Genomic DNA, 20,000 nt, shown 5'->3' with positions numbered 1-20,000 from the left:
GCTTCCACATTAGAGGAGGATCTCTGCTGTCCTGTCTGCCTTGACATCTTTAAAGATCCTGTCATGCTGCCATGTAGCCACAACTTCTGTAAAGACTGTCTGCAGAGCAAGAAATCAGAGAGTGTCCAGTTTGTCAGAAAAGCTCTTCAAAGAACAAACTACCTCCTAACTTGGCTTTAAAGAACCTGTGTGAGTCCTTCTTACAGGAGAGAGGTCAGAGAGCTTCAGAGGATCTCTGCAGTCTGCTCTCTGAGAAACTCAAACTCTTCTGTCTGGACCATCAGCAGCTGGTACAACACACCAGCCACAGATTCAGAACCATCGATGAAGCTGCACGACACCACAAGAAGAAACTTCAGGAAACTCTGGAGTCCTTAAAGGAGAAGTTAAAGGTTTTTGAAGAAGTTAAAGTGAAGTTTGATCAGACAGCAGAACACATGAAGGTCCAGGCCCGACACACAGAGAGGCAGATTAAGGAGCAGTTTAAGAAGCTTCACCAGTTTCTAGAAGAGGAAGAGGAGGCCAGGATGGCTGCACTGAGGGAGGAAGAGGAGCAGAAGAGTCAGATGATGAAGGAGAAGATGGAGGCTCTGAGCAGAGAGATAGCAGCTCTTTCACACACAGTCAGAGCCACAGAGGAGGAGCTGAGAGCTGAAGACGTCTCATTCCTGCACAACTACAAGGCTGCAGTGGAAAGAGTCCAGCAGCGCCCCCTGCTGGAGGATCCACAGCTGCCCTCAGGAGCTCTGATAGACCAGGCCAAACACCTGGGCAACCTGAGCTTCAACATCTGGAACAAGATGAAGGACATGGTCTCCTACACACCTGTGGTTCTGGACCCAAACACTGCTGGTACGTACCTGATCCTGTCTGAAGATCTGAGCAGTGTGAGAGCAGGAGAGACAGCAGCTTCCTGATAATCCAGAGAGGTTTGATTATTACGGGTCTGTCCTGGGCTCTGAGGGCTTTAACTCAGGGACTCACAGCTGGAGGCCGAGGTTGGAGACAGTACAGTCTGGTGTCTGGGTTTGTGTGCAGAGTCTGTCAGGAGGAAGGGAGATCCATATTCAGATCATTATTCCCCATACAAGGCCGGCCCGAGGCATAAGCGAACTAAGCGGCAGCTGGGGGCCCCCTGGTCGAGAAGAAAAAATTCTAATTTTATTTAATTTTTTATTTGTGGTTGTCTGTGGTTGTCTGTGGTTGGTTGTGGTTGTCTGTGGTTGGTTGTGGTTGGTTGTGGTTGTCTGTGGTTGGTTGTGGTTGTCTGTGGTTGTCTGTGGTTGGTTGTGGTTGGTTGTGGTTGTCTGTGGTTGTCTGTGGTTGGTTGTGGTTGTCTGTGGTTGTCTGTGGTTGGTTGTGGTTGTTTGTGGTTGGTTGTGGTTGGTTGTGGTTGTCTGTGGTTGGTTGTGGTTGGTTGTGGTTGTCTGTGGTTGTCTGTGGTTGGTTGTGGTTGTCTGTGGTTGTCTGTGGTTGTCTGTGGTTGGTTGTGGTTGGTTGTGGTTGTCTGTGGTTGTCTGTGGTTGGTTGTGGTTGTCTGTGGTTGTCTGTGGTTGGTTGTGGTTGTCTGTGGTTGTCTGTGGTTGGTTGTGGTTGGTTGTGGTTGTCTGTGGTTGTTTGTGGTTGTCTGTGGTTGTCTGTGGTTGGTTGTGGTTGTCTGTGGTTGGTTGTGGTTGGTTGTGGTTGTCTGTGGTTGGTTGTGGTTGGTTGTGGTTGTCTGTGGTTGTCTGTGGTTGGTTGTGGTTGTCTGTGGTTGTCTGTGGTTGGTTGTGGTTGGTTGTGGTTGTCTGTGGTTGTCTGTGGTTGGTTGTGGTTGTCTGTGGTTGGTTCCTGGAGCGTCAGAGGCAAGCTTTACAACTCTCCAATTATCCTGGTTAATATTTACGGTCTAAATTGGGATGACCCTTAATTTTTCACTAAAATAATTGCATCCTTACCTGATGTTAACTCCCATCAGCTCATTATAGCTGGAGACCTGAACTGCGTACTACATCCACAGTTAGACAGATCCGGTCCCAAACCGGACAGCCAACTGTCCAAACCTGGAGGTGTCCTTGATTCTTTCATACACTCCTATAGTCTTGTAGATCCATGGAGGAAACTAAATCCAGACGCGAAACAATTCTCTTTTTTCTCACCTGTTCACAAAAGTTACTCAAGGATAGACTATTTTCTTATCAATGATAATCTCCTCCCACATGTTACCAACTCACAATACCGTAGTATTGTAGTGTCAGTTCACTCTCCTGTACAGTTTGACATTCACTTTCCAGAAAACATCCGACCACAGCGAACATGGCAACTTGACCCCTCTCTATTGTTATGCAACGAATTTAAAAAGATTGTTGCTGAACAAATAGACCTTTTCCTTGATATAAATGACCGTCCGGACATATCACGTCGCACTTTGTGGGAATCACATAAAGCCTATATTAGAGGTCAGATAATTTCATATGTGGCACATAAGAATAAAGAATGCAATACATGTTTTTTAGAAATTGAGCAGTCTATAACAGACATTGACAAAAAATGTGCAATATATCCCACAGCAGAACTACATAAAGAGCGTATCTTATTACAAATGGAATTTAATCACCTTTCTACTCATCAGGCGGTAAGACATTTGCTTAGAACCAAACAAAAATTCTACGAACACGGTGAGAAAGCAGGTCGAATGCTCACACATCATCTCCGACAGACAGCCAGCAATTCCCAAATTACAGAGATTAACGTTGGTCCGGGCGTAACCACAGGTGACCCAAAACTTATAAACAGCCAATTCAAAAACTATTACTCAAATTTATATTTGTCAGATGCGGATACGAATACAGCTAAAATGCCATCCTTTCTGGACTCTCTTGATGCCCCCACTCTTAGTCCAGACATCCGACTCTCCCTTGATCAACCTCTCACCATCAGCGAGATTCAAGCCGCATTAACTCCGTGCATAGTGAGCGGACTCCAGGACCTGATGGGTTTCCGGTCGAGTACTATATGATATTCTTACAGATTAGTGCCAATACTTAAAGGAATACCCGTGGTGCTTCCCTCCGGCAGGAACAATCCATATAACGGGTGCCAATGGTGCCCGAGACGAAAAGGTCCATAAAACTACACAAAAACTTTGTAATATTCCTCCATACTGCTCGTCCGCTGCAATCCAAGTTTCCTGAAGTGGCGACATCCAGAGTTTACTCGAAGCGACGTCATTTAGTACATTTTTACGGCCCAAACAGTCGCTATGCTGTTTACACGGAGGCACGCTCTGCGTTCACGTGAGTCTCCCTGCAGCGTTTGCACTACGGAAGCTGCGCCGGACAAGATGAACGAGACTTGTGACAGATACACACCGGTGTTTACTTCCTGCTGTGAGCGACCGCGCCGCACACAAACACAAGAGGGAGCTGCTGCACTGGTGATTTGAAACTTTGACACTCACAGCAGGATCGGGGGGGGACTGGGTCTCCCAAACTTTCTCCATTATTACTGGGCATCAAACATTTTGAACTGGCAGACTGGGCCTGCCTGGGCAACGATGGGACTTTCATCACACGCATTGATCTCCCCTATTTCTCTACTAACAGCTCCCTTGTCGACGCAGACCGATAGTAAGACTTCTTTTCAGAGGTGGGAATTGTGGAGTCATCACATCATCTCCATGCCATGTATTTGTTCTGTTCGTGCACTAAACCAGCTGAGTCCGATCAGCACAGCTCTTCAGCCAGGAAGGTGAGCTAATTAGTGAATGCACCTGGTTCAGTGACTGAGCAGAACAAATACATGGCAGGAGACGACTTGATGACTCCACAGTTCCCACCTCTGCTTCTTTTAACCCTGTTGTTTCTAACTCCATTACAATCTGGGTACAATTTCGTAAACATTTTAACCTTGACCTGATGAATAGCTTCTCTCCTCTGTCCCTCAACCATCTTTTCACACCTTCACAGATAGATCAGAATTTCGCTGGCTGGCACAGACTGGTTTTCTTCGCTGATCTATTTGATGAGAAGTCTTTCTGTCCTTCGAAGCCCGAGTTAGAGATCATAATATTCCAAGATCACACTTTTTCAGATATCTCCAAGCCCGCAGCTTCGCCTTCAAACATTTCCCTGCTTACCCCAAGCCGCCAAATAAAGACTCAACATATGATCTATTAGATCTGAATCCATGGAACAGGGGTTTGATCTCTAAGACGTATAATATAATACATAATATTGATCCTCCAACACACACCAAACTATGTGAAGCCTGGGAAAGGGACCTGGAAATTGTAATCGTGGATGATGTCTGGGCTACATGCATCTCCATACACACCTCCTCCATATGTATAAGGCATGGACTGATACAATTCAAGGTATTTCACAGAGCACATTACTCCAATGACAGGCTAGCTAAAATATACCCATCTGTTCACCCTATCTGTCCCAGATGTGGAAACCCAGTGTCATTGGGCCACATGTTCTGGTCATGTCCCTCCCTAGCTGATTTCTGGTCCTCCATATTTGACTGCCTTGCAGCTTTATGCAACACATCCCTCAAACCCAATCCACTCACTGCTATATTTAGAGTCACACCCTCGAATACATATCGCAAGCACACAAAAGAGAGCAATAGCATTCTGTAGCCTCATAGCGCGTAGGTTAATCTTAATGGATTGGAAATCTAATAAATGCCGACCCTTCAGGAGATGGACTCAGGAGGTGCTATCTGTACTTCAGCTAGAAAAGATTAGACATACTCTGAAAGGCTCCTGCGACACATTCAATAGTGTGGACTCCCTTCATTGAATGTGAGGAAGTTGAATCTCTAACAGATCATGTTATGTTATCTAAGCGCTCGCTCTAGTCAGCTGTGTGAATAGCCCGTTGATGCCTCAGCAGAATTGAATCTTGTTCTTTTGGGGTTTTTTTGTACTCTTGGTCCGATATGGGACTGTGTTCTGAGTGTGTATGTTTGTATATGTATGTATGTATGTTTATTTCTGTATAACTGAAAACACCTATACAACAAAAAGCTATAAAAAAAATGTCCGACTGTAATGGAAAAAACTATTTGTTTTATTATTTCAGTCGTTGCTGCCTTTTTAAAATAAATGTCCATAACTGAATTTATTTTCTGAGTCTCTTTTTTTACACTGAATGTTTTTATGGCTGTGTTTAAGTAAATTACATGTAAAGTATTTATATGTTCAGTTAAACCAGGAAAAAGCTGTAAATCACAATTACAGGTAAAATAACAGCAACACTGCTGCCAGAAGTTTATTGTCAACTCAAGAAAATACAGCAAAATGTTAAAGATCACAGCGAGAGAACTGTGAAATTAAGTTTACTGTTAAACAGAGTAAATATTTGAGACCTGGTTCAAGACGTCCATCAACAGAGTCCTCGTCACAGAAACATAAAAGACAGACACACAAAGTGTCGTCAACTCCTTCAGGACTTCAGCTGCTCCTCTGAGAAGAAGACAAGTAACAGAACTGTAAGTGTTCAGATGAAGTCCAAAACCTTCAATACAGAGCTGCAGGAATGAGTCCGTAATCCTGGAGACACGTTAGCATGTTGTCACTTCCTGTCCCTCGTCTCAGAGTCAGCGGGTTTATTGACGGTACTCAGATTAATTCTGGAAATAAGGCTGAACATATTTACAACATAAACTCATCATCAAATGTCCACAGTTTAATTATAAAGCTCTTCATGTGTTAAAAACTGTTAGCGGTTGCTAACAAGTGTCTGAATGAGACTACAGAGGTTGTCGGGGACATTAAACGTCCTCACAGCGAACACGGAGACTCGTCTCCTCACTAGTCCGTCTTTACAGGCCCACTTTAGTTACACACTGTTCTCACTCTGACTTTACAACTTGTACATTGATCAGTTTATAGAAACCTGGATAGTAATTGTGCAGTAAGACGCTCAGTGGTGGAGACGTTTGAGTCATGTGACCGTGATGTCGTCTGTTTGTAGCCTAGCATTAGCTTTTTACTGCTACACATTTAATTTACCTTCAAACATCACAGAGTGGAGTTCATCTGTGGAGATTATCTGATGAACAGAACCTGAAGGATCAGAAACTTGTGTTTGACTCTCAGATTATTTTCTGTAATAATCCAGAATCCAGTTCAATAATCCCACAGAGGAACCAGAGAAATGCTAACTGCAGTTAGCTGCAAGGATTCATCATCCTGCAGCTCTCTACATCCTGAGCAACAGCTGTTCAGCCTCCTTTCTTCAGGAGATGATCAGAGAATTGTGGCCCCAAAAACTGAAGAGTTACAAAAGAAAAGAAAAAACAGATTATTTGTGATGAATGTGAAACATCTGAGATGCGATCACACCAGGAAGAGTCTGAGCAGAGTGTCCGTCTGCGTCCTCTCGTCACTGTTGAAGGTTTGGGTTCCTCGTGTGACGAGCTGGCAAACTACTGCAGCTGGTAGGCTAACGGCTAACATGCTAGCCAGCTTGGAATGTAGTAGCCTACATAGTACCAGTCACAGTTAGCAGTCAGCTGTTAGCAGTCAGCTGTTAGCAGTTACCTGTTAGCAGTTAGCAGTTACCTGTTAGCAGTTAGCTGTTAGCAGTTACCTGTTAGCAGTCAGCTGTTAGCAGTTACCTGTTAGCAGTTAGCAGTTACCTGTTAGCAGTTAGCAGTTACCTGTTAGAAGTCAGCTGTTAGCAGTTACCTGTTAGCAGTTAGCTGTTAGCAGTTACCTGTTAGCAGTTACCTGTTAGCAGTCAGCTGTTAGCAGTTACCTGTTAGCAGTCAGCAGTTAGCAGTTACCTGTTAGCAGTCAGCTGTTAGCAGTTACCTGTTAGCAGTCAGCAGTTAGCAGTTACCTGTTACCTGTTAGCAGTCAGCTGTTAGCAGTTACCTGTTAGCAGTTAGCTGTTAGCAGTTAGCAGTCAGCTAACAGTGTCTGATTGAAAACATGTATCTGCAGTTTGAGCTTTAGTGAAACTGGACGACGACACACAGCTGGTCAGCTACAATAGCGTCCACCATTTTGGTCTCTCCTGCTCTCCATCCAATCAGAGGACAGATCTGTCAGGACAGCTTTCTATTGGTCAAAGGCACAAATTCCAAGAGTCAAAGTTCACCAAAGTTAAACTCATCCACTGGTGTGACTGGGCGCCACACTGGGAGCACTGGTTTGACACACCTAAAGTAGTGTGTGGAGTCTGTCAGTGGTTGTGTTGCATTGTGGGTAATGTAGGCAGCAGGTTTGTCTGTTTCATCTATGTCAGTCCTCAGACTTTGATGCTGCTGGGTTTGGTTCCTCTTCTTCGCCTGCTTGCAGGTGTCATCACCTGTGATCGTGACATCACTGATGTCCGGGTCATCAGCGGTGACCTGGGTACCAGCGTTAACCAGTTCCTCTGCTGCTGCTGCTGCAGCGGCGGCGGCATCGTCAGCACTGATCTCTGCGTTCTTGGCGTCAATGGCGGCGTCATCTCTTCCACTGCTGCCACCCTGACGGTGTTCTTCCCGTACAGCCTCCTCTCGTACTGCAGCAGCTGCTCCCAGAAGCCGGCGTTCAGCCTGACGTAGGGTCGGCTCTCCTGGACCCAGCGGTGCGCCTGGCACAGCGTCACCGCTCTGTAACGCATCAGGTACGCCATCACCAACGCTGGTGAGCGGCTCATACCGGCGGCGCAGTGCACCAGTGTTCCTCCTGCGCGGTTGCCATGGATACGCTCGGCCACTCTGTCAAAGTGGTCTCCCAGGCGGGCGCTGGGCAGGTCGGAGACGGGAACCCGCACACACTCCACCCCCGGGTAGGAGGGGCAGGCGTGGTTGAGCGTGGCGTTGACGATCAGGGTGATGCCTTTCTGTGACACCAGGGTGGCGTTGAGGGGGGCGTCGGCCCCGCTGAGGAACAGGGTGGGCGTGATCTGAGAGAGCGACATGACGCCAATCTGTCAGGAAACATGGCGGCGTTAATATACGTCTGAGGACCAAGCAGCAGCTGATCGTACATACACTGTTAGCTGAGCTCAGCACAAAGACTGGAAGCGGAGGGAAACTGTTAGCATCGCTCCATCAAAAGAGAGAAAACACCTTCAGATCTGTCTGATCAACGGCCCCGAGGGTCCCGAGGGCCAAACCAGCTGTGGCTCCAACACCACGACACGTCTGTGTGTCTGCACCGGATCAATACCTGACATGTGGATCAGACGGAGGATGGAGGCTAACAGTTTCCCCCTGCTTCCAGTCTTCGTGCTAAGCTAGGCTAACAGTTATCCCCTGATTCCAGTCTTCGTGCTAAGCTAGGCTAACCACACCCTGGACCCACTGCGTTACTCTGCAGAACGACTGAGAACACAGACTGAAGATCAAACAGTGTGTGTGTGTGAGTGTGTGTGTGTGTGTGTGTGTGTGTGTGTGTTACCTGTTGCCTGGTCACTTCCTTCACTTTGTGTTTGGTTGTTTCTTCCTCTGATCTCAGCTTTGAATGAACACACACACACACACACACACACACACACACACACACACACACACACACACACACACACACTGATGATACCGTAGAAGGCTGTGTGTGTCCGTCAGCCAGCCAATCACCTGAAGGGTTAATTTTAGTGCGACAGCTGAAAACTGGTCCTGAAGTCATGTGACTGAGGACGATCCTGACACTGAGCACACACACGAGACACGCTAATGATGAGCAGATGTTACATCAGATGTTTCAGCTCTTCTTCAGATATTCAGCTCTTCTCTTATTCTCTGAAACATTTTATTATTTCTCTTTGATGCAGTTTATTAACTAAGACTTTAATGTTGATTATGTACAGAGGTTGAAGCCTGTGAGGCAACATCAGGTGGATCCAGATGTGTATTAATTACTCATTTATTTATTTTACTGCATATTTATCATATTTAATCTTAATGTTATGTTTGTAACAAACAGTGTTAATGTTAATGATCCGTTTCTGTCGTTGGTGTTCAGTTCTGTTAAAATATAAACATACAACTGATTATTAATTATATTATATTATTAAAATATTCATATAATACTATATAATATAAGAACTGGAGGCCTATATTATTTTTTAGGACCGGAAACTAACAGGTGTGATTCTTCTTCTGTCCTGTGGGGGGCGGCGGAGGGCAGCCGGAAGTCAGAGAAGAAGTCGTCCAGCCTGCTAACAGTTAGCCTGTTAGCTTCCTCCGTCATGGCGGAACTGAACCGGCAGCTCCAGGAGTACTTGGCTCAGTCCAAAAGTGGCGGCGCGAAGACCATCTCCCAGTCCGGCTCCAGCACTACGGTGGACCTGGACGACCCGGAGCCGGTACCTGGGAGCTGGTTCGGCCGCTGGTCGAGCCGGTGGCCCGGGAGCCGCGGCACTCCGTCCGGCCACAGCTCCAGCGGAAACAGCGGCTTTTCTTGGCCGTGGTCGGCCGAGCCGGACCCCTGCCTGCCGGGCATGAGCCGGCGGCAGCGGCTGGTGGCCTTCGGGGTGTGCGTGTCGTTCTCCGCGCTGTGTTTCGGGCTGTCGGCGCTGTACGCCCCGCTGCTGCTGCTCTACGCCCGCAAGTTCGCGCTGCTTTGGTCGCTCGGTTCGCTGTTTGCCATCGCTGCGGCGGCGGTGCTCCGCGGCCCCAGCAGACTGGCCGCCGGCCTGCCCACCTCCCCCGGAGCCGCGGTCTACCTGTGCGCCCTCGGAGGGACTCTGTACGCGGCGCTGAGCCTCCACAGCACCGTGCTGACCGCGCTGGGAGCCGCCCTGCAGGTCACCGTCATCGTCGGGTACGTGGTGTCGCTGCTGCCCGGGGGGAGCGCCGGGATCCGCTTCATGGGAGGGATGGCGGCGTCAGCCATCAAAAGGACCGTCACCGGGAAAACCATGCCGATCTGACCGGGGACTGAGTGTCAGAGAGCGGACAGCTCTCACAGACCCACGGCGGGGTTAATCATCCATCCCAAAACAGGGTCCGTGGGCCTCCTGGGGCCGCGGAGGAGTCTGCAGCGGGTCTCTCGGTACATTCCTCCGAGCCTGATGATGATCGATCACTGGCTGCTGGTAACAGATACTGATCAGGCTGATGATCAGAACTGAACCGGGACCTGCAGGACTCAGACAGCCTGCTGCTGTTCACACGACCAAACTAAGTTTAAAACATGTAACCTGGAAAACTGTGAAACTTTATTTTCTGATGGATTTTTGATTAATGACATTTATAAATGAGACAAGACTTTAATACAGGAAATAAAAAACTAAACGTGTTTGGTTTCATCTGACCTCTGACCTGTTAGTGCCTTATTATAGTAATGTTATAAAACTCTTCACACTTTCCTTTAGACATGTAGAAAAAAAACATCAATTTTTTTCCAACATCACCAGACTCCCTTAACAATATGGTGATTTTAAGAGTTGAGTTAAAACAAACTTTGTAACGTAGTGAAACTCTGTCTCTGACAGACTCTGAATCATTGTCTCCTCCTTGTAAATTCAGCATTAAATGAAAACAGTCAGTTGTTTGTTTCCTTGTACAAAGTGTCAGTTTGTGGCAGCATGGCTGTACCAGCCTGTCTGCTTCTGTGTCTAAAGTGCTAAAGTCTTACCTGCCAACATGTAGCAGCTGTTTGAACACACTGTTTACACTGATTTCACCATTTACACTCGATTTATGAAAGAAGAAACATTTTATTGATCTAAACATGTCACATTTTACAAACACACTAACCAGTAACCAGTATAGGCGACTTCTTTGTCCCCAGACTCCCTTAACAAATGTGTCAGTTTAGTGAGTTGTTGAGTTGGAGACACTTTATAAACTGTGTGAAACTCTGTCTCTGACTGATTCTGACTTATTTGTTCCTTCTTGTAAATTCAGCAAATGTTCTGCATGAACTTCTTTCTGTGTTTGAGTAGAAACATGGAGTCTGTTTGTCCCATCACATCCTGTGACATCACATCACAGGTGGTCACTCAGACGCAGGTAACGTAAGCTGTGAAGTGACTCTGTGTGGATATTAATCATTGAGAACAGACGCTGTCACATGTTGTCTGAGGGTTTTACATTTATTGGATGTGCTGATGAGACTAACTTGAATTAACGGTCTGTAATGATGTCATCAGTCCAGCTCAGCTCATTAAGGTGAGAGTGGATCACATGACTCAGCTGCTCTGTGTGTGGTTGTTTGTGTCTTTTACAGTCGGGGCCCTTCACACGTCTCATAATGTGTCTGAAACTGTTTACTGATTAGGTTTCATTTTAAAATGAACCCGTGTGTAAAGCCGGCCCGGTCCACGACGATGGATTTGAAGTGTGAATCTTTATTGTCCAGTGAAAACACAAAAACATAGAAATCTTTTACAAAAGCGACGAGCTGCAGACAAAGTGTTCACTGTGAAATAAAACCGACACACGGAGATACAAACACCATTTTTACATTAAAACGATCCGCTGGAGACACTTCCTGTGTCTACCTGTCAGCTCAGAATGGACCAATCAGACAGCACCGTCCTTCACAGCAGCAGAGGTCTGAATGTGTCACATGACCAACAGTTTGTCTTTCAGGCTCTGGACCTGGTCTCGGGCCCGAGGAGGGGCCGAGAGGACCGGAGGAGAGGAGCATCATGGGAGTTTTTTTCTTTAGGACTACCGGCCCCGGCCGCCCCCCCTCGGTGGTCCTCTGGGTGCTGGTCCTCCTCTCCTGGGGACCGGTCCTGGTCCTCCTCCAGGACCCCAGCCGCCTCGTCCACCTCGACCAGACGAACCGTAGCCACCGTCGTCCCTCTGAGGAGGCCGACCTGCAGGGACCAGCAGAGACCACATGAGGGGGACAGAGTGCTTCCTTTCAAAATAAAACTGCTTCAATAAAGTTTCTTTATTTTGATATTTTCTTCCTTCAGCAGCAGATTTGTGTCATCGGCTCCTTCTTAGTTTTATTCTTTACAGGTTTGTTTTATCAGTGGACTGATAAAGTTCTGAACTTTGTTTTATTGATCTTCATTCAGTATTTTATGTTTTAGTCTGTGATGTGTTTATATTTTTCTCATCAATCAGTTTATATATAAATACAATTAAATACCATCCACACACATTAAACATATAATATATTTAAAATATAATTCAATAAAAAATATGTTTCTATTCAAATAATACAAAGTTTTTATATTAACAATTTTATATTTATATTAACTATATTTTAAATACATAATTACTCTGCATAGTTTCTAAAATATACTTATTAAAGGAATAGTTCCCTCTAGAACGAAATTCAGTCATTATGGACTCCCCCTCCTGCTGACGAGAAGTCCGGTGTAGTTTCTTATTCCTCAGAGTGCAGCTGCAGCCCCGCGGGGTTCCCTCCTGCAGGAGTAATCCATATAACGGGCGTAGATGGTGTCGGAGACGAAAAGGTCCATAAAACTACACAAAAACTTTGTAATATTCCTCCATACTGCTCGTCCGCTGCAATCCAAGTGTCCTGAAGTGGCGACATCCAGAGTTTACTCGAAATTTTTTCGGTATTTACTTCCTGCTGTGAGCGACCGAGTGACACACAAACACAAGAGGGATCTGCTGCACTGGTGATTTGAAACTTTGACATAGCGACTGTTGAGGCTGTAAAAATGTACTAAATGACGTTTGGAGTAAACTCTGGATGTCGCCACTTCAGGACACTTGGATTGCAGCGGACGAGCAGTATGGAGGAATATTTATTTTAATTCATTATACTATTTTACTATTACTATTATAAGTTTTTGTGTAGTTTTATGGACCTTTTCGTCTCGGACACCATTGACGCCCGTTATATGGATGTTTGCTGCCGGAGGGAACCCCGCGGGTCTGCAGCTGCACTCTGAGGAATAAGAAACTACACCGGACTTCTCGTCAGCAGGAGGGTGAGTCCATAATGACTGAATTTCGTTGTAGAGTGAACTATTCCTTTAAAGTAAAAAGTTGTATTTATAAACAAAACAAATCTAGTTAGTTATATAAACTAGAATATTAAATGTCTAATATAAAAAGTATATATCATATTTACATAATTGCTTGATTGATTGATTGATTGATTGATTGATTGATCAACGAGTCATAAAAGGCTCTTCCTCTGCTGAGCAGGAATGTTAACTAATGACCTCATTGGTAAATTTTAATATTTAGTCCTGTTGTTGGCGCTGTAGGACATTTATCCTCTAACTCAGGTGAGTTCTCACCTCCGTCAGCTCCAGGTGACTCTCTCTCTCGGGGGTCACCTGTGCCCGGGCCGTCCTGCCACGGACGCTTCCGAGGAGGCAGAGACGCCATGTCCATCCCTTGCAGGGAGGACGAGCGCTCACGACCAGCCGGAGACGACCCATCATGCATCTGCTGACCGTCCCGGTAACCATCGTGACCTACAGACAGGAAGACAAGGAGACAACCGCCACAATAAGAGTCTGCAGAGAAATAATTTAAAACCAAACAAACATTCAGCTTTAAGCTTCTTCAGCTGGTTCTCGTATTCCTGGAAATCCTAGAACTGTTTCCGGGAGGCTGTCGAACCGGACCTGAAGAGAGAAGTATCATCTGCATAACTGTTGATTCTGAGTGTTCCTTCAATCTTCACCTTATTTCAACAGGTTCAGACAGGACGGACGGAACAAGAGGGACAGAACATGATGGACAGAACAAGAGGGACAGAACATGATGGACAGAACAAGAGGGACAGAACATGATGGACAGAACATGATGGACAGAACATGATGGACAGAACAGGAGGGACGGAACAAGAGGGACGGAACAAAGACCAGTCCTGAATCTTCTCACCTCCTCCTCTGGGTGGACCTCCTCCTCGTGGCGGCCTCCCTCTGCCTCCGCTGTCCCAGCCTCGGCTCATCTCCTCCGAGCCCTCGAAGCCCTCTTCCTGGCCACTGTACTCCTCCTGGTAGCCTCGACCTCCGGGCCGGCCGGGGCCGCCTCCTCTGAACCTGAAACACCCAGAGTCCAGTTCAGACCTCTGAACAGGGTCCAGTTTCCCCTCCTGTCTCACCTCACTCAGGAGAAAGAGTCTCACCTGTCCTCTCTTCGACCTCTAAACTCTCCTCCACTGAACCCGTCAGGGGCCCAGTTCCCTGTGTTCCCCCCTCCTCCTCCTCCTCCTCCTCCTCGGTGTCCTCCCCCCCTGTGGCTTCCTCCTCCGCCTCCCTGGTATCCTGGTCCAGGTCTCCAGCCCTCCTCTCCTCCTCTGCCATGGAAGTCCGGGCCTCCATCAAAGTCCTGCGGTCCACGCCGGCCCTGCTGGTTGTCGCCCCAGTAAGGACCAGAACCCTGGTCTGGACCCGTGGGACCCTGCCGGTCAGGAGGGCCCAAATGGTGGTTGGATGGTGGCCCCCGAGGGTCCCCTAATAGTAAAAGAGTCAACATTGATCAGGACTGAGGACAGAACTGCTGGACACCAAAATCAATATCTGATCAATACGACTCTTCGTTCTGTCTTTATTCTGCCAGGTCTTACCTTTGTTGTTGGGCCCCTGCTGCCCCATCCCGTGCATCATGGGCCCCGTGTTCTGACCCTGAGAGACCAAATCACATGTAAACAACAACATAAAGACCGAAACTGATCCTGAACCAGTCAGACGACCTGAAACTCACCTGGTGCTGCATATATGGGGGCCCCTGCATGTTTCCATGGGGCCCCTGCATGTTTCCTTGGGGCCCCTGCATGCTTCCATGGGGTCCCTGCATGTTTCCTTGGGGCCCCTGCATGTTTCCATGTGGTCCTTGCATGTTACCAGGGGGCCCCTGCATGTTTCCATGGGGTCCTTGCATGTTACCAGGGGGCCCCTGCATATTTCCTGGCGGCCCATGCATCCCACCCGGTGGCCCCTGCATGTTGCCCATCCCATAGTTGTTTGGCATGTTGCCGTGTGTCCGGGGTGGGGGCCCCATCATCCCACCTTGCATGGGACCCTGAGGGCCCATCATGCTCCCCTGAGGTGGCATCATGCCCCCCTGAGGTGGAGGCCCCTGAGGATCCCTTGGACCCATTCCTCGAGGAGGTGGGCCCATCATTCCACCAGGGGGCCCCTGCATCCCTCTGGGTCCCATGCCATGAGGCCCCTGAGGACCCATGTTTCTGGGGGGGCCAGGGTGTCTCTGCATACCTTGCTGTCCTTGCATGTCTGGTGGTCCCATCATGCCCTGAGGGGGCCCCTGGTGAGACTGTGGTCCAGAGGGTGGCCCCATCTGTCCAGGGGGCATGAAAGGAGGCTGCATGCTTCCGGGGCCCATGGGGGGCCCCATGTTGTTGGGCATCGGCTGAGGAGGCATGTTTGGGGGAAAGCCCTGCTGGCCAGGAGGCATCGGGCCCCCAGGACCTCCGGCACTTCCGGGGCCGGGGAAGGGAGGCATAGCGCCCTGTCCCTGTGGGGGGCCCATGTTCCCGTCAGGGGTCATCTGGTTCATCCGGTCCATCTTCATCTGCTGCAGCAAGAACCAAACAGTTTACAGTCAGTTATGTGACACAGTCCGACATGAAGACGGGCTGAAAACTGAATGTGGAAAGTCAACCAGACTACATTCAAATAATACAACATACAACCTGTCAGTGTATTAACAACATGAGCAGCACTGACGGAAGTAGTACACTGTGTGTGTACTGTGTGTACACTGTGTGTGTACCGAGTGTGTACTGTGTATACTTTGTGTGTAGTAGCAGTACTCACCTCCAGCAGCATGGGGTTGGTGTACTGCAGAGCTGCCATCTCCTGCTCGATCTCTGCCTGAGTTTTCTTCTTCATGTCCACTTTCTGTTCCACCTTCCTGTCTTTGGACAATTCTCCGCCGGGTGGCATCATGGGTACTTTATTCTCAGCCCAGGCCTGCAGAGAAACCAGGAGTTCACAGTCAACATGGCTGACATCATGAAGAACTTGAGGATGTTTAAGTCGTCCGTCACTTCTCCAGGTGTTCATCAGTGTTTACCTGCTGGAACTGTGCTGGGATCGGTTTGGCGTACGGTACTTTCTTCTGCGGAACCTTCTTGGTGTCTTTTCCCATGACCTCGTCCATGCCCCAGTCTAGACCGGGGATGGACATCTCCACCTCAGGAGCCGCCTCTTTACCTGCACACAACAGTTGCACCTGAGTTACACCTGAGTACAACCTTTAAAGATATTAAACATGAAGATATTTCAGACAGATTTAGAACAAATCACACAGGAAGGGTTCAGTCGAGGAGTACGAGCAGGTCTGAGTCGTCTCCAGATCGATGACATACAAAGTGACATCATCAGCATAAAAACAGACTGAGGTACTGAGATCATCATCTAATGAAACTCATTAAATATACAAAGTGAACATCTGGGCCAAACATTGATCACTGTGGGCACCTTTATCAACAACACGGGGACTTGATTTCAACAAGTTATTTTCTCTGCTGAAGAAAAAGACAAATTCTTCCAAAAAAAAAACAGTGAAATTAATTATCGATGATCACTTTAAGACCTAATTAATCAAAAACAACGTATTGACTGTTGTTGGATAATTGTACAATGGAGAATTAATATGTTCAGTGTCTGAAGGATGTTCTCCCTCTTTGTTCTTGATCAAATTGGGCTGAATATTTTTAAAACATATTTTTATCTTTGTTTCCTGGAGCCTGGAAACCTGCAGCAGAGTTCCAGGACATTCCAGGACGTTCCAGGCTGAGACTCACTGCTCTGTTCCTGTTCCATGGCGGCCTTCAGCTGCTCAGGGATTCCCATCCCGGGGATGGAGGCGACGCTGTTCAGGTCCACATCATCTGAAACAGTCACATACAAACAGAATGATGAACGGCTGAGATCAGATAGAGTCACACAGCTGTGAGAAGTTTGTCCTCTGCTGCTCACCGTACTCCATGCCGTCCTCTGACATCCCCGGCAGCAGGTTCAGGTTGTAACGGTCTCTCATCTTATCACCGGGTCGATTCCTCGTCCAGAATTTACTGAGCAAGAAAAACAAGATCACGTCAAGTCTATATGTTCAAGTGTGTTCATGATGTGTTTTCTATATGTTGTATATCTATATCTACATATGTTGTATGTGTACATGTGTGATCTTCAATGTTGTGTACATGTTGTACCTAGTGTGGTCGTTGGAGCCCGAGCAAAGGATGTGACCCAGCGGGTGCCAGGCCAGACTCCAGATCATCCCCTCATGAGCCATCTCCATCCCTCCGACCTCCTTCTCCACCCTGACACAAACAACAACAACAACAGTGAACACCTGCACCAGTCAGACCAGTCCAACCACTAACAAACAGAATGGGTGGACAGAATAACAGACACAGCAGCCTGGCCACAGTTGGTGGTGATTTACTAATGGAGCCCCTGAAGCCTGGTGTCATTTGTACCAGCTGACTGTGGGTCAGTGTGATGTCAGCTCAGGTGTGGTCATTACCCAGTGTGCCAGAAGAGCAGCGAGCCGTCAGAGCCTCCGCTGGCAAACAGGCCTTCATGGACGGGATGCCAGGCCACAGCTGAGGACACGGAGACAGGACAGAAGCAAAAGGTTTGAGTTTAACGGCTCGTACCTGCTGAAGGAAATCCTTCTTCAGGTCTTGTTTTGAACATTTGTTGAGTTTGAGGTAAAGATGAGAACATCAGAAGTGATTCTCTCCCCAACATCTGGATCAGTATCCACCAGCCTCTGGTTTCTACATGTGGACAGGTGGAGGTGCTCACACTCACCTGTCGCCTCCTTCTTGTGTCCTCTGAACACCTGCAGCTCCTCCTTCAGGTTCCTGATGTCGAACAGCTTACACAGGTGGTCACGTGACGCCGTCAGCAGCCAATTACCATTCAGGTTCCACTTCACCTCCATCACTGTGTTCTTGTGGGCGTGACTGAGGAGACACATTCAGTCAGAGGACGGAAACAGAGTCAACACTGAGACACACAAAGCTTTGTCCTACACACACGTCTGTACGTCACAGCAGAGACGGTACTTCTTTACACTACTGATCAGTAATCAGGATCAATCATCTGATCTGGTGTCAATTTCCTGTTGAACTCACAGCGTCGCCAGACTCTGTCCCGTCTTTGGGTCCCAGAATTTGATTGGCTGCTGGCTGTCTTTACTGCCGGAGACCACCAGACCTTTGGTGGGGTGCCAGTCCACACACTTCACATCAGCACCGTGACCTACACACACACACACACACACACACACACACACACACACACACACACACACACAAATGATTATCTGACATTTTGTAAATAATCATTAATTATTATTTTTCTCAGTTTTGATTTATTTTCTATTCTCTCTATGACAATGAGGGGGCGTGTCTCTGAGTTTGCAGCTCACTGATTGACTGATTGGTCAGACAGTGCTCACCTGCAGAGGTAAACAATCGAATCAATCAATATTAGTTTCTTTTAAAAAGGGATTCTTTTGTATTTATTGATCAGAAGACTTTATGAATTTATGTTTTTAAAATAAAAACCAGTCTAATAATTTCTGCCACTCAGTATTAAAGTATTTTGATTATTTTCATCATCTTTGTTCTTTTTAAATGTTTCATCACTGGTTTGGATCGACACAGAACGATGTGAGCTATGATCAGCTGTTGCCATGGAGACCAGGTGAGTAAGTGGTCTGGTACCTCGGAGGATTCTCTCCTCGTGGCAGCGTAGGAAGTCCCAGATCCGAACCGTCCCGTCGTCTGAGCAGGTGGCGAATTTATTATCTGTGGGAGAAAAACTGGACAAGACGAGACGAGAGTCAGAACACTGCGACGAAGACCAGACGCTGACAGACAAGTCCAAACTACAGACACAAAGACCGGTAATCAATCACCACAGCTCCAGTTTCTGTTGGTCTCTGATGGTTCTCCAAGATAATTACTGATCTCACTGAAGCTCTTCAGCTGATCGACCGTCAGATTTTAAATCCACTGACAGTCGAAGAATTCACAGACAGACTGAGACGAGTCGTTTCACTCATCAGGTCCAAAACTGCAGCCAGTGTTGGGGAAGCTACTTTGCAAGCGTAGCTTGTAAAACTACATGTAGTTTAAGTCTCCCCAACACTGACAGCACAGAATCCTCCCTGTTGTCTCACACAGGTTTCTATTATTTTGTCTACGGACAACCTCTCAGTACAGCAACACATCAGCAACCAGCAGGGAAGTAATCAGAGCCTCTACTGAAGTTAAAGTATGTGAGTATCATCATGTGCTCAAAGTATTCACAGTAAAAGTACTCGTGACTCCAGAAGCTCCTAAGTCCTAAGTGTGTGTGTGTGTGTGTGTGTGTGTGTGTGTGTTCAGGTGTGTGTCCATCTCTCTCTGTCTGATGACATCACTCTTGGGGTCAGGACTCCTCAGAAGAAATCTGAGCTATTGAACTATTGATCACATCAGAGCTGCAGGAAGCTTTCAGTCCTTCAAAATAAAATACTCTGTGTGTAGAAATCAGACATCTGATGTTTTAAATGAGACGACTCTCAGAAGGAGAAATCTCCCAACACTCTGAACCTGATCAGCTTCATTATCAATCAACCTGCTGATTTATTTCACTGTTGGCTCAATAAATCATTAGAAACAAAGTGTCAGAGTCCAAATGGACCCAGAGGACAACAAAACGCTAGTTTACTGCTGATCGACTGAGGCTGATCCATCAACGGCCTCTGACAGTCACAGCCCTGCGTCACATGGTACAGATGTGACTGAGGACGACACTACTGAAGCCTCAGATTGTCTCCACCTGCTGGACGATCAGAGGAACAACACCCGACATCACACTGAACAGCTGATCCATCCCGACTCACTCTGATCTTTAAACAGTTACCACGTCTGCTCCTGGTTCACTGTAAATAAACTTCATTGTCTCTGAATTGTTCCCTGAAGGCAGCAACGACACACAACGGCCACCTTAATGCTGCGTTCAGGGAACACCACAGAAAAAGGAACAAACACTGTTCATGTGAAGCAACAAACTCAGACTGATCCACATCAGTGACAGGCTGAGGACCAGCAGACAGCTCTTTGATTGGTTGTTACACACAGTGACTCAGAC

At 47.3% G+C, this 20,000-nt stretch overlaps 3 protein-coding genes and 1 pseudogene across 5 annotated transcripts in view; 2 read left to right on the top strand and 2 right to left on the bottom strand.

Moving 5' to 3' along the window:
- Positions 1-1,169, top strand: part of LOC311266011 (E3 ubiquitin-protein ligase TRIM35-like) — a 1,172-nt pseudogene extending 3 nt beyond the window's left edge. Inside the window, exon 1 of the transcript in view lies at positions 1-1,169. This exon is cut by the window's left edge and continues 3 nt beyond it. The product of the transcript in view is annotated as an E3 ubiquitin-protein ligase TRIM35-like (transcript).
- Positions 1,170-5,221: 4,052 nt separating this feature from the next.
- Positions 5,222-8,462, bottom strand: LOC311266192 (dual specificity protein phosphatase 18). The gene is given in 3 exon segments (XM_084368413.1): positions 5,222-7,427; positions 7,430-7,913; positions 8,387-8,462. Coding segments are annotated over 2 exon segments (819 nt in total). The 5' UTR covers positions 7,905-7,913; positions 8,387-8,462; the 3' UTR covers positions 5,222-7,083.
- A 622-nt stretch (positions 8,463-9,084) lies between these two features.
- On the top strand, positions 9,085-10,225 carry sft2d3 (SFT2 domain containing 3). The gene has a single exon (XM_084368414.1). The coding sequence runs from the start codon at positions 9,174-9,176 to the stop codon at positions 9,855-9,857; it is 684 nt and encodes a 227-aa protein (XP_084224540.1). The 5' UTR covers positions 9,085-9,173; the 3' UTR covers positions 9,858-10,225.
- Positions 10,226-11,015: 790 nt separating this feature from the next.
- Positions 11,016-20,000, bottom strand: part of wdr33 (WD repeat domain 33) — a 26,126-nt gene continuing 17,141 nt past the window's right edge. Inside the window, exons 7-21 of one of the 2 annotated variants that reach the window (XM_084368402.1) lie at positions 18,587-18,684; positions 17,993-18,119; positions 17,667-17,821; positions 17,377-17,455; positions 17,060-17,170; positions 16,827-16,921; positions 16,652-16,738; positions 15,919-16,058; positions 15,660-15,815; positions 14,587-15,417; positions 14,450-14,507; positions 14,009-14,336; positions 13,762-13,922; positions 13,170-13,349; positions 11,016-11,756 (exon numbers count right to left, since the gene is read on the bottom strand). In XM_084368402.1, coding sequence (XP_084224528.1) covers positions 11,605-11,756; positions 13,170-13,349; positions 13,762-13,922; positions 14,009-14,336; positions 14,450-14,507; positions 14,587-15,417; positions 15,660-15,815; positions 15,919-16,058; positions 16,652-16,738; positions 16,827-16,921; positions 17,060-17,170; positions 17,377-17,455; positions 17,667-17,821; positions 17,993-18,119; positions 18,587-18,684 — 2,758 coding nt within the window. In that variant the 3' untranslated portion in view covers positions 11,016-11,604. The remainder of the gene's footprint in view (positions 11,757-13,169; positions 13,350-13,761; positions 13,923-14,008; positions 14,337-14,449; positions 14,508-14,586; positions 15,418-15,659; positions 15,816-15,918; positions 16,059-16,651; positions 16,739-16,826; positions 16,922-17,059; positions 17,171-17,376; positions 17,456-17,666; positions 17,822-17,992; positions 18,120-18,586; positions 18,685-20,000) is intronic. The other variant, XM_084368403.1, reaches the window with a different exon arrangement.

Source organism: Pagrus pagrus, assembly GCF_965226575.1.
Source record: "Pagrus pagrus genome assembly, chromosome: 12".
In the NCBI taxonomy this organism is placed as follows: domain Eukaryota; kingdom Metazoa; phylum Chordata; class Actinopteri; order Spariformes; family Sparidae; genus Pagrus; species Pagrus pagrus.
The sequence above is the reverse complement of the archived record's forward strand: the minus strand, read 5'-3'. Positions and strand labels throughout refer to the sequence as shown.